General features: G+C 24.5%; 1 protein-coding gene across 1 annotated transcript; it reads right to left on the bottom strand.

The window, feature by feature from the left end:
- Positions 1-5,785: 5,785 nt before the first annotated feature.
- On the bottom strand, positions 5,786-12,068 carry LOC111619404 (homeobox protein Nkx-3.2-like). Its single transcript, XM_023361107.1, has 2 exons — positions 11,840-12,068; positions 5,786-6,210 (listed from the first exon to the last, which is right to left on the bottom strand). The coding sequence occupies exons 1-2, from the start codon at positions 12,066-12,068 to the stop codon at positions 5,786-5,788; spliced, it is 654 nt and encodes a 217-aa protein (XP_023216875.1).
- Positions 12,069-12,686: the final 618 nt, after the last annotated feature.

Genomic DNA, 12,686 nt, shown 5'->3' with positions numbered 1-12,686 from the left:
AAAGATGGAAGATTGTATTAGAAAAGTCTGTTTTTGTTTTAATTTCCTATAAAATATAAGCCCTATTTAATAAATATAGTATACATTTAAAATATATCTATTCTTTAATATTATTTAAATAATTTTAATTTTTTTCTAAATGTAAATAAAAGTGTGTATTTTTATATCATTTCTCTATATGAAAAGCATTGTGAGTTTTTGCTTTCATAGAAAATAATATTGAGATTTTTAATAGAAATTTAACATTTGATTTCTTAAAACAGTTATAAAACATATATAACATTTGATAATTAATGTTTAAAAAATCTAAATAAATTTAAATTGATTTAAATATAATTTACTTTATCAAAAATCTATGTTGTATAATTTAAGATTGATCAAATTATGAATCAGATAAATAAAATCAATTTAACTATATTTAAACCTATTAGAATTTTACCGTTAAAAATAATAGGTCTAATAATAAAACAAAATCACTTTTATGAAGTTTGATTAAAGATTAGAGTTTAAGTTTTTACGTGGACTTTTATACACACCTCAAGCATAAACACGAAAATTTAAAAATAAAATATACTGTTTTATTTGTTAAAATCAAACTATATAAATTATCTTTATAACTTTAAAAGTAATTACTTTTACATTCATTTTAGATAAATTCTACACTTACCATGACTGGAGGAAAAATTGGCTTTTGATAGGATCCATTTACATAATAGAGACATCTGGTTTGGATGCAATTCATCCACATTGAATAGGAGGTCTAATGAGTTGAATATCAACCATCATTTGCACTCCGTCGACCGAAAGGGACCACTTGGTACCCAAGACCACTCGTGCTAAGTGGAGATGCAAACTGAATGAAAACAAGTCCATCTCCATATTCACTTATATTGACTGAATGGACATCAATTGTCAACTTTCTTCGTCTTTAATACGACTCATTCTAGCAAAAGAGTCTGATGGCACCGTTCTTTCTAACTGCTGATAAATTTCTATTATTCTTTACCCCAATTAATTTCTAAATTCTCATATTAATTAATCGAAAGCCTTTAATTATATATTAAAATATAACTATTAATCTCTTTTTGTATATTGTATACAACAGTCCAGAAGTGTCGTCTTCAATGACTGATATAGCCTAAAGAGAGATGATTTTTGGAGAAGATAAATACTGGTAGATTTATTAAACTTTTATTATTTGTAAATTATTAATAAATTAATTAAATTTTATAATGTTTTTAATTTTATAAAATCCTTTTTAATGTAAATTATTTCACAGGCAATTTATAGAACGTAAAGAATAGTTTTAAGTTAGATTTTTGCATTTTTTATGTATTAATATTTTTATTTATAGAGTAAATTTTTAGAAACAATTTCATATTGTTGATTCAGCTTTTAAACTTTGCATCCAATATAATTAATACAGCAAATATATTGTCAGATAGAGATAATAAATAAATTTAAGGTTTTGGTTCTTGATCTTAAACAATATCATTAAAATAAACTATTATCCAATAAGTCTTTATATAAGTATGTATGAGAACTTAAGTATGCTGCTTGATACTAAAAAATGTTTATTTAAATATTTAAAAATTAATTGATTTTGAACATTTAAATATAGAAAATAAATATAGACTTAATTTCAGGTCTCAATTAAAGATGTAGAAAAATAATGTCAGTCTTTTAACTGTAGACTTAATGCTAAGAGATTAAAAAAATGTTTGATTTTTGTTACTTGTTAATTAATTTTTAAATATTAAAATATTTAAATGGTAAAAAAAATTATATTAAATTTGAATAATTAAAGTAAAAGCTTAATTGTAAAATATGTTCAAGATTAAATCCAGTTATTTGAACCTAGAAGTAAGCAATTATAAAATAAAAATGTGTACGTAAATGGAGGAAAAATATTTTTATAATAGTTTTTTTTACACAGTTACGACGTATAACTTGAAATATTTTTTTATTTTCTGCTTTAAATATTTTTTGTAATATTTATTTACTAAGACATACTCTAGATCAATTCCGATTGTTCATTTCTACTGTTTAAGCTTTAATTTATCATTTATTTATTAATATGTATCCTAAATAAAGTAAATAAAAATATAAATAAATATTTCATGAAATACAAATAATGTTTTTTTAAGTTAAAATAATATACTTATATATTTAAACTTATCTAAATTTAGACAAAATCTTATCTTATTAATTTAAAATTTCTAGGTAATCTTAACACAAGCCTACATAATTTATTTTTATACATAGCATTTTTCTTTACTATTGTTTTAGATTTTCTCGATAAATTAAATTAAACGTTAAAAAAATAAGCACATCTTTCCTGATACTAGGGTGAGTTAAGCTAAGTTATACAACTTGTAAGTGGTTAAAGTTTCGTTGACAGATAGAGAACAAAGAGTCTCTACACTTCCCCGAACTTTTAAAAGTATAAATAATGTTTATACACAAACATTTTCATATAAATCCTACAATTAAAATTTGAACAATTGAAAAGGTAATTGATAGATTATATTGGTCTATATATAATCTTATAATATATATTTTTGCTCTTTTCCTCGTCTCGTCGAGAACACTTAAGTATAAATACATCCACAGAAGATTCAATTATACAAAAGAAGATAATTCCACTCGATAAAAGACTTCATTTGCTGAATGACCAATATCTACCTGATAGGCGCTGTCTGACGAAGGATTAAGCTTTTTCTGACTGACAGCAGACAGCTTGCAATCTACAGGCGCTGTTCAATTCACCTAATCGTTTTGTGCTTTTCCATTCACTTCCATCTCTCCATTACCAGATTATCTCTTTAATAAAAGCCGTAGGAAACCGTGGTTGATCGAAGTTTGCACACAAGCACGAATCGTCACGTGTTTAGCTCCTTTACTTCTATTGGTCGTTTCTATTGTCAGTGCAATCCTGATCAATGTTTTCCTCGATGACAAACCCTCTATGTACTCATTATTCACAAAAAAAGCCATGAAATGAAAAAAGACTTATACTTTTCACATAAAAAATTTTATTTAATTACTTACTAGTTAAGAATTTCAAGTATTTTAAGTGTTTTAAATCTGTTATAATACCCTTTTCGTGTTTTTAATAGTACATATTTAAGCAAATTCAAATAAATAATTTTTATAATCGTTCTTATTTTTAAAAGAATCATAATTTGAATATTCTTATTTATTACCATATCTAAAGAAACGCTGAATATTTCATAATATTCGTGAATTTTATTTTTCTTGAGGTTTTTATGATAAAAAGTCATATTATAGCTTTCAGGCATTAAAAAACGTGATCCTTTATTAATGTTTTTCTTCTAATTTTTAAAAATTAAAAGATAATTTGATAAAACTTATTTTAAAAATTATGAGTTTATTTGCATTTTTTTACAGCTTATATTTAATAATTTGAAAGGAATGTATTTTTCTTTTTAATATAGAAATATAAATGTTTAATTTTATAAATTACTATGATTTTTATAAATTTAAATTTATATAACATTATAAAACTCATAAATTCATTAAAACATTTAGTTTCGATGATGATTTAAGTTGAAAAGTTTGATTTGTTTTAATTATCGCGAAAAATAAATATTAAATATACCGTAATTCTAATTGACAATGCCAACATTTATTTATCAGTTGTATCTAAAATTATTACTTAAATATTAATTAATTTTAAAAACGCAATCTTATTTTAAAAAAATAATAATAATATAGTACAACTTAATACAAAATCCCTTAACAGAAAATCCAACTGACATAGAAACAATCAACTGGGGTTTTGTAACTAAAAATGATCAAAGGAAAGATTATATACAAATGAATGTAGATTATCTATGGTTTTTGATTAGCCAAGTACAGGCTACAACTACACAACATTATTTCGATTAATGGAGTTTATATTATAACTTATATATTGTCAGCTTCTATCTTTTAATTTTAATCATAGGATTTTTTAATAAGACTTTTTATAGCTAAAATTTTCATTAAAATAATTTAAGCAAAAATGTAGTATAAATTTTTCTTGTAGACATAATAATCCTATCAGAAAACTTTATTGTAAAGAAGACACCATTTTCATACTTTTGTTATAAATTCGATATAAGTTTAGTTATGTTTTAGATGTAAATTATAAGTTTATAAAATTTGGCTTATAGAAATGTCAAATTCAATTAAATATTTTCATTAAAAATAGTAACTTAATATTCATAATGTAATTTTTTTCTGTTAGATCTAAATAAAATTTTTAAAAATGAATATTAAAATAAAAATTCATTAAAGATACGTTTCAAGCAAGATGGGAACTGAACCCACGACTTCGTGCATAATACACGTGCATTCTTTACTGATTATGTACTGTACACCGATTTACACCTTGGGGAGAATTTTCTCTCCAAAGATTATAAATTTCCCGAGGCATTTCAAGCAAGCACTCATAAAATCTATGTTCATTAAATTAAATTAACTTATGCTTACAGGTACAGTACAAGTCCTGCTAAGCTGAGAGATGTCGAGACTTCAGAAATTGTGTACTGTACAGTACATCACGCGTCCAAGAAAAATTCGGTTGCCAACACAAACATAATTATACATTACAGTTTCCGTTCTTAGTGTGTGCTTGCAATAAAACTTACAAATGTCATATAGGATCTTAATATAAAGTATTAATGAAATCATCTTTAATAAACTAATTCATGTAACTTTTACATAGAACCTGCATCAGTGTTTAGGTCCTTTAGGGAGCCAATGCTATACCGTTTACAAAACCAATGTTATATCGTTGTAGATGACTTTCTCCCTCTCCCTCACCCTCACCCCATCCCATTTAAACCAAATCCTACACAAACGTTGCAGTATAGATAAAACGATGGTTAGACTACGTGTCATAACTGTACTGTACACTTAATAAAATGTAATTATATTATGATGTAAATTAATAGACATTTAATTTTATATTGTATAACAATGAGCCCAATTGCTAACTACATATATTCACGAAAGTCTATATTACTCATTGTTTGTGATTAATGTAAAGATTGCGAATATAAATTGTTGTAAGAAACAAGTCAGTTGTAATGATATTTTTATTTATTGCTTATAGGAACATCTACGAAAATAATATATTTTTACAACAATGAAAATTAAATTTTCAAAAAATAGAATATGATACATTATCTCGAATTAAACTTAATAATGATAAAACTCCACATAAATGGAATTTAAATGAGGTACACAGTGAATATTAATTGAATTTGAGCTATCTAGTTTATTTTTCTATCTCTACTTTAATTTTATTAGTTAAAAGAAAACATTTCTTTAAATAATTGTTTATTATAGAAGTCTATAGGCCTTATAGGACTGAACATAACGTACTAATTATATAAGCCTAGCTTTAAAAATTATTAACCTTTTAAATTGTGATTTGGAAAGGCAATTTTTATATTACTAAAACTTTTATAAATAATTTTATATAATAAAAATAGCAAAATTTAAAAATATAAGTTATATTAAAGCATTAAAAAATTCTTAAATAAGAATCAAGTGAAAAAATTTTAAGTGATTTCTTAATTACGATAAGGATCCGTAAACCTTATCTAACGATAGAGTTGATAGTTTTATAGTTATTATAACATTAAACAATTTGATTGGATTGTTATAGTAGAGATTAGGCTATAGTACAGTACTATAGCATAAGTTTTTTAGATAAAATCGGAAAAATATTCCGTTGTCCAAGGATAAATAAATGTTTTATAAAATGCTCTATTTATTGATAATTAGCTGTACAATTAAGGAACCACGGAGGATAAATATATCCCATAGGAAATCCAGGAATAGGATACGAAGGATAGAGCATTGGTTTGGTTACATCTTCGGGTCTATATACTATTTGATCGTCTTTGACCAGTACTTTAACAGCAACACGTTTAGCAGTAGAAGGCATATCCTGTTGCATTAATCTTCTTTTTGTTTTATATCTTCTATTTTGAAACCATATTTTAACTTGAGTTTCAGTTAATTTTAACGCCTGAGCTAAATCTGCTCTTTCTGGACCAGATAAATAACGTTGATGGCTGAAACGCCTCTCCAATTCATATACTTGAGCATGGGAAAATGCCGCACGAGAACGTTTTTTCCTTGGTTTTGCAGCTTCTTCCACAGGATCTAGTGGACGGTGCTTCTTCGCTATTTCTGCAATAGAATGTAAAATATGAGAAATATTTTAAAATATAATATTTTAGGCCTATATGTTCCTTCCAATTATAAGTATCAAGAATATTATTTTATTAAAAATAAATTAACGTTAATATTGGAATTATTTAAAGAATCACAATTCTATAATAGCAGCCTCTCGTTATATCGTGAATTCGGATATATCACGTTTTTTTTTTGTCCCCCAAATTTTAAATGCATTTGAGTCAATAAATTTTAAATTACTAATTGCCGTTGAATTTCTTTTTGTAACGAAATAAGATATTTTATTCCTACCATTGTCTTTGAAACTATCACTGCAGGCGAAACAATAAATTCATCAAGATCTAAATAAGCAAAACAGGTGAACACATCTATTATCATTTATGTTTCCTTATCATGCTAAAAGTTGTTTATTATTGGTTTTAAGTACTGTCTCCTCATTTACAAGTTTCTATGAGTTTCACACCTTTATGTGAGTTGACGGTATTGCTACAATCCACATAAAGGTGTGAAATTTCAAATTCACCGCCTAATGTGTAAGGAAAAAATTTCTTTATTTCTGAACGGAAAGTTCTAAAATGTTTATACAGTAGTAACTTTATTTTATTGTTTAGAGTATTTTTACACTGTAATTTTATAAGTTTTGATGTTCCGTTATATGTTGAATATTTATTTTTTAAATTTTCAATTCTGTATTTATAATTTTTATTTAAAAATATAAATTACACGAATTTTTAATAGGCGATTTATTGCAAAATATAGCATTGTATAATAAAATCGTATCTGCTATTTTGTTTTTATATCAACAGTGTTTGTCTTTAAATGTCATTGTTAAAGAAACAATAATGTTAATTGAGCATTCGTGGTATCGATGTTTACGTAAACGTCAATTAATACGATATAACCACGAATAAAATTCAGTATTGAAAAACTGAGCTTGTTTTATACCAGGAACACTTTCTGATGAAAGAATAGAAAATAAAGATTTCATAGCTTATATAATCTGTTTAGTAAAAGCCCAGAATTTTTAGTACTCGGTTATATATCGCACTTTTTCTTTGTCTCCAGACAAGCGCGATATAACAATTATAAAAGTTCTAATAAAAATTAATTTAAATGATTGTGAATAAAATCAGAAAATGTAAACAGAAACATAAGAACAAAAATTAAGTCTAAATTTCGATAAATTAAACTTCATTTTATATAAAATTTAACATAAAAAGTTATATTGATTCAAAGAAAATCAGAATGTTTCAATAAAGCTGAAAAATTCGTAAAATATATAAAGTAAAATAAAACATCAGTTCTTAAATTTTATGATATATTTTCATGATTTTAGTCTTAATACAAAATAAATAAAACATTATTTAACACGAGTAAGAGTAAAATTTTTAATTTAATAGACTATCTTCTATAATTTCTTTTATCATTGTTTTCGTATTTTGTATTTTAGAGATATCTATTACGTTTATTTGTTTATAGGTGTAGTCAATCCATTCTAAAGGCTATGCCAATATATTCTGTAAAATAATAAGTAAGTAAATAAATATATTTTAAAAACTTTCTGTTGAAATTTGATGCCTTTAAAAATACACTCGATGATTCATGGAAGTTTTATAATCGCCGCTATAAAATATTTTACGAGAATAAATTAGATATTTAGATTATTATAATCTGATTAAACCTGAATTATTTGTAAAACTGTTTTATATTTATCGGCCTATAAGTTTAAATATTCAACACGCAATTTATTGTAATTTTTTTTTTTTTTTTGTTATAGAGACAACATATACAATGCTGAATAATGTTATAATACCGGCAAACAACAACAAAAATAAATTTTTATTCTTGTTGAATTAAATCTATTTTAAATTTGTTACAATAAACGAAGCTTTTTCTTTAAATTATTAAAAAATAAAGAATCAAATTAGAACCATAGAACGATATTTTACATCATATTTTAGCCTAAATTATGATAACTTTACACTAAAATTTGTAATAATTTGTAAATATTTTAAGTTTAAACTATTTTATCTCTTAATTTATATTTCTATTGTTAAATTTACTACTAATATGATAATTTTTCATTGTAAATCGTAATAACGTCAAGCATTTTTTAGTTCTTGTTTATCTAATATAATAGCTTGATTGGAAACGTAAAAATTCATCAAATTATTCTTTCAATTTAAGATTTTTTAAATATTTAAATATCTGTGAGTTAAATGGAAATATTTTAAATCAAAATATAAATTATTTTAATTTAAAAAGCTATTAGGACTTTTTAAAATTTAATGAGCATTTTACAATGACTATTTTATTATATCAATTAAGTCTTATTTTTAAATTATAATTCAGATTTATTAAATTTTTATTTATGTTTAATATTATCTTCAATATTAATTATATGTTAAAATTCAGTAAAATCTTATTTTTATTATTTTATAAGTAAATCTATAAAAATTAGAATTCTGTACATTTATAATAATCTATAAACACTATAAATTTTATTTAATTTTGTCACGATATTTAATTGTAAAATATCCGATATTTTTTAAATTTTGGACTTGTTATTTTTATGAAATTTATAAGTATATTATCAATTTTTTTAGAAAATTCTATATATAGTTTAGGCCTACATTATCCGAATAGATTTTAGTTCATTGAAATTAAAAATAACTAAAAGCCTACAAGCCTGTTTGTAAGTAGGCTACTGCACATTGAATGGGCGGTCACTTATTTTATTAAATTTATTTTTTATTAGAAAATTATTATATACTCTACGTTTTGCATTGTTAATCTTACTCAAAAATCTTACTAAATTTCTCATATTTTGTTAATTTGATTTAATCTTATATAATTAATTAATTCTATGAAAATCTTTCTGTATTATATAAATCTATAAAATTCGCCGTCTAATATATTATCTCACTTATTTTATTTAAATCTTAATACTTTTCTAATCCTATTAAATCATTGATATACTTTGTCTAATTATTCTTATGTAACTTTTTGAAATTGTTTACTAAATCCTCCGTGTTTCATTAGCTTCATTATACCTTTTAGGTTTAAGTAGAATACTTTAAGAATTTAGTAAAATTAATTCGTTTCGATTTACAATTATTCTACATTTAATAATTCTATAAAATTCGCCGTCTAATATATTATCTCACTTATTTTATTTAAATCTTAATACTTTTCTAATCCTATTAAATCATTGATATACTTTGTCTAATTATTCTTATGTAACTTTTTGAAATTGTTTACTAAATCCTCCGTGTTTCATTAGCTTCATTATACCTTTTAGGTTTAAGTAGAATACTTTAAGAATTTAGTAAAATTAATTCGTTTCGATTTACAATTATTCTACATTTAATAATTCTACTTTTCTAGTTTAACTCAATCCTTTATACTTCACTTTTAGTTTCATTGAATTCCTCATACTTATAATAGGAATTAAATTTCTAAACACATCTAGTCTTGTTATATTTTCTATAATTTATTATTTCTATTAAGTCCACTGTAGTTTAGTAGTTATTTGGAATTTTAAAACTACATATAAAAGTTTAAAGATCACTTCTTAATATCGATATGGAACTTCCAAAGTTTTGTAGCGATATTGATGACGGGAAAAAGTATTAAAGAACTGAAATAAAAATATAAAATTATAAATTACGATTGAACTTCTTGGTAAAGTGTTATTTAGCATTCGGCGCATCATTAATATCCTTCAAAGAAAAGTTGTTTTTATCTGGAAGAAAATAGAGAAGTTCCATTTCTTTATCGAGATATGTCATCGGTTAAGGTATAAATGTCATTTTTGTTTATAATTTGCAATGGCTGCATGACAGGTCTTCTACACTATTTGCTTCGATTCTTTAGCATTTCACTCCAATATCTTTGACTCCTGCTGTTTTACAGCATAAACGTTTATCTGTCTATAAGTTTTGCAGATGTTTCTCAAGTTGAGTTAATCTTTATACAGAAAAAAGTTTTGTTTATAATTTTTTATACAAATTCTCGATTATAAATAATTCTTAGAATCTAAAAATCTTTATTTCTTATAAAAATTTAAATGTTCTTCTATTTTAGTTATTGTAGAAACATTCTGAAAATCAGTAAGTGAGCCTTTAGTGTGCGCAGCATAGCACGAACTGTGAACCGTTCTAGCTTTAATTGTTACACCTATGATTAATTAAGGATCGTATAAGAGATCTGTTTAACCTCCTTTTGAGCCGTATTATGACCTTTGACCCGAACCAACCTAGAGACTTCCGTTCCCAGTGACTCCATCATCAAAACCATTTGTTAGTAGTCCTCATCCAAGCAAACAAATCGACGAACTGGGTGGATTGCCATACTTTAGCTTTAAGTGTTTACAGTTCACTTACTAATTACCCTAGCAATGACATTTATTGTTTTAACAACGCTTTAATAAGAAAAGAAAGAGCAATTAACTAATGTAATGATAAAGGTGAGTAGAAAAATTTGAAAATTTTAAGATTAAGTCTTGATTTCAGTAGATAATATGTGTAATTCGAACCTGTAAAACTTCGAAAATAATACGTTTTCAATGTTTAAATTGAGGTATAAAATAAAATTAAGCTTTTAACATCAATTGTTTAAACACGTTATTTGATATCCATTATTTTTCAGTATAATTTTATTTTAAATTTTAATGATAAATTAGATTTTTTAACATTTAGTGAGCTCATATATCCTAATTGACTGCATTTTATAATCATGACACACATTAATTAATTTGGAAATGTGAACTCCATTGTATTTAATAATTAAAAAGAATCTAGTCTAAACATATTTAAGGATATTAGTCACAAAAACAAAATACGTCTATTGTTTTATGTTAGAACACAAAAACTATGTAATATTGTAAGAAGAAGATATTTTAATAAGAAATTGTTTAACCTAATAATGAAACATTAAGTTTAATAATAATACCTAAATTTTCATTTTTCTCTCAAATTGCTGTATAAAAAAAATGTAAAAGTTTATAAAATTTATGTGAATTTTTAAAGTTTAAAAATCATTTTTTTGCGCCCTTGTTTCAAGTTTATGCAATAAAATTTATCATCAATCCAAAGATTTAAGGTAGTGACCTTAAAATTCCTATAAAAATTCTCTATTAGAATCAATTTAAAATAATTTATCGTCGATAAAATCCTTAACTATTTATTCAAATAATTAATAAGATGCAGCTATGCAACTATTGTCAAAATTAATATGCAAATCTTGTTTAAAGTTGTACAAATGAAATGAATTTACTCTTAGAAATGAAAGATCTAAGGACTTTATCCGTATTTTTAGCTTATTTTGAATATTGGATTTAAAAAAAAAATTAAAATAATGCTCAAATTGCTGTTAAAGTGATCAATATAAGTCATTTTAACCGATTTGTAATAATTAGATTGTTGAGCATTCAGAATATACTCCATAGATTAATATGTAACTTATATTAAGTATTAAGTATAGCCTATATATATATATATATATTCTTTTTATAATTTAAATCATTATAAAGGTCAATTAACTACAAAATTAATGGAAAAATATGTAAATTGAAGCTAAAATTAAAAAAAAAAAAATTGAACTTCAAAACGGAAAAACTCACCTTCTGGCTTAGTGTTTGAATTATCTTCACAGTGACCAGTGGTCAATAGTCTGACTAAGCTACCATTTTGTACTGTTGATGAAATAGGAACCTGCGAAGTAACGGTACACCGATAGGGTGCCTGTGGACGATGTAACTCCGCTCCCTGTTTAGATGTATCTCGTCTGTTTTCTGATTTTCCACTCAATATGTGGAAGATAGAAAATGGAATATTATCACCTTTGTACATGACAATTAATTTGATATTAATTAGGGATGACGAAGGGATGTGCAGGCTCCGACACGGTGTGTGGTCGAAGTGTCACCGAACAGTTTGTACGTGTGTATGTATGTGTGAGTGTGTGTGTGTGTGTGTGGCTTTGGATGGGGTGGAGACTGTCGCGATTGAGGCGGCGTTCAATTTGACAACTGTATCATGCTCCAATTGTTAAATTCTTTACTTTAATATCAGATTTTATTTACTTAATAATCAAAATACATATACATAACAAATCCAGGAAGTAAATCTATTTTTTAATTAATAAAATTTATCAATTTTTTCATAAATTGATCCGTGATAACAAGAAAAAAATTTCAAATTTTAAAAGCGATTTATAAAAAAAGCTAATTATTTTAATTTCATATGTAATTTGTTACTTTTCTTAGTATTATATAGTTTATTTAAAAGTTGTTTTGACATTTTTATTGTCGATATATTATTTCCAAAATTATAAAAATAGTATAATACTATACAAAATTAAAGAATTTTCAAAACACTTCAGTTTTCTATAAAGTTCTGCGAAGATTGTTGGAGATAGATAGAAGTGATGCGGGCAGATTAATAGCGTACAATAGAGATTACAACAGA

The sequence above is a fragment of the Centruroides sculpturatus genome, unplaced genomic scaffold, assembly GCF_000671375.1.
Source record: "Centruroides sculpturatus isolate CEXI.00-Female unplaced genomic scaffold, Cexi_2.0 scaffold266, whole genome shotgun sequence".
NCBI classification, from domain to species: domain Eukaryota; kingdom Metazoa; phylum Arthropoda; class Arachnida; order Scorpiones; family Buthidae; genus Centruroides; species Centruroides sculpturatus.
Note: the sequence above shows the minus strand (reverse complement) of the source record. Positions and strands in the feature narration are given on the sequence as shown.

Coding starts and splice junctions, on each gene's coding strand:
- LOC111619404 (XM_023361107.1), bottom strand. CDS start 12,068: ATGTACAAAGGTGATAATATTCCATTTTCTATCTTCCACATATTGAGT. Junction 6,211..11,839: donor TTCAAACACTAAGCCAGAAG/GTGAGTTTTTCC, acceptor ATTCTATTGCAG/AAATAGCGAAGAAGCACCGT.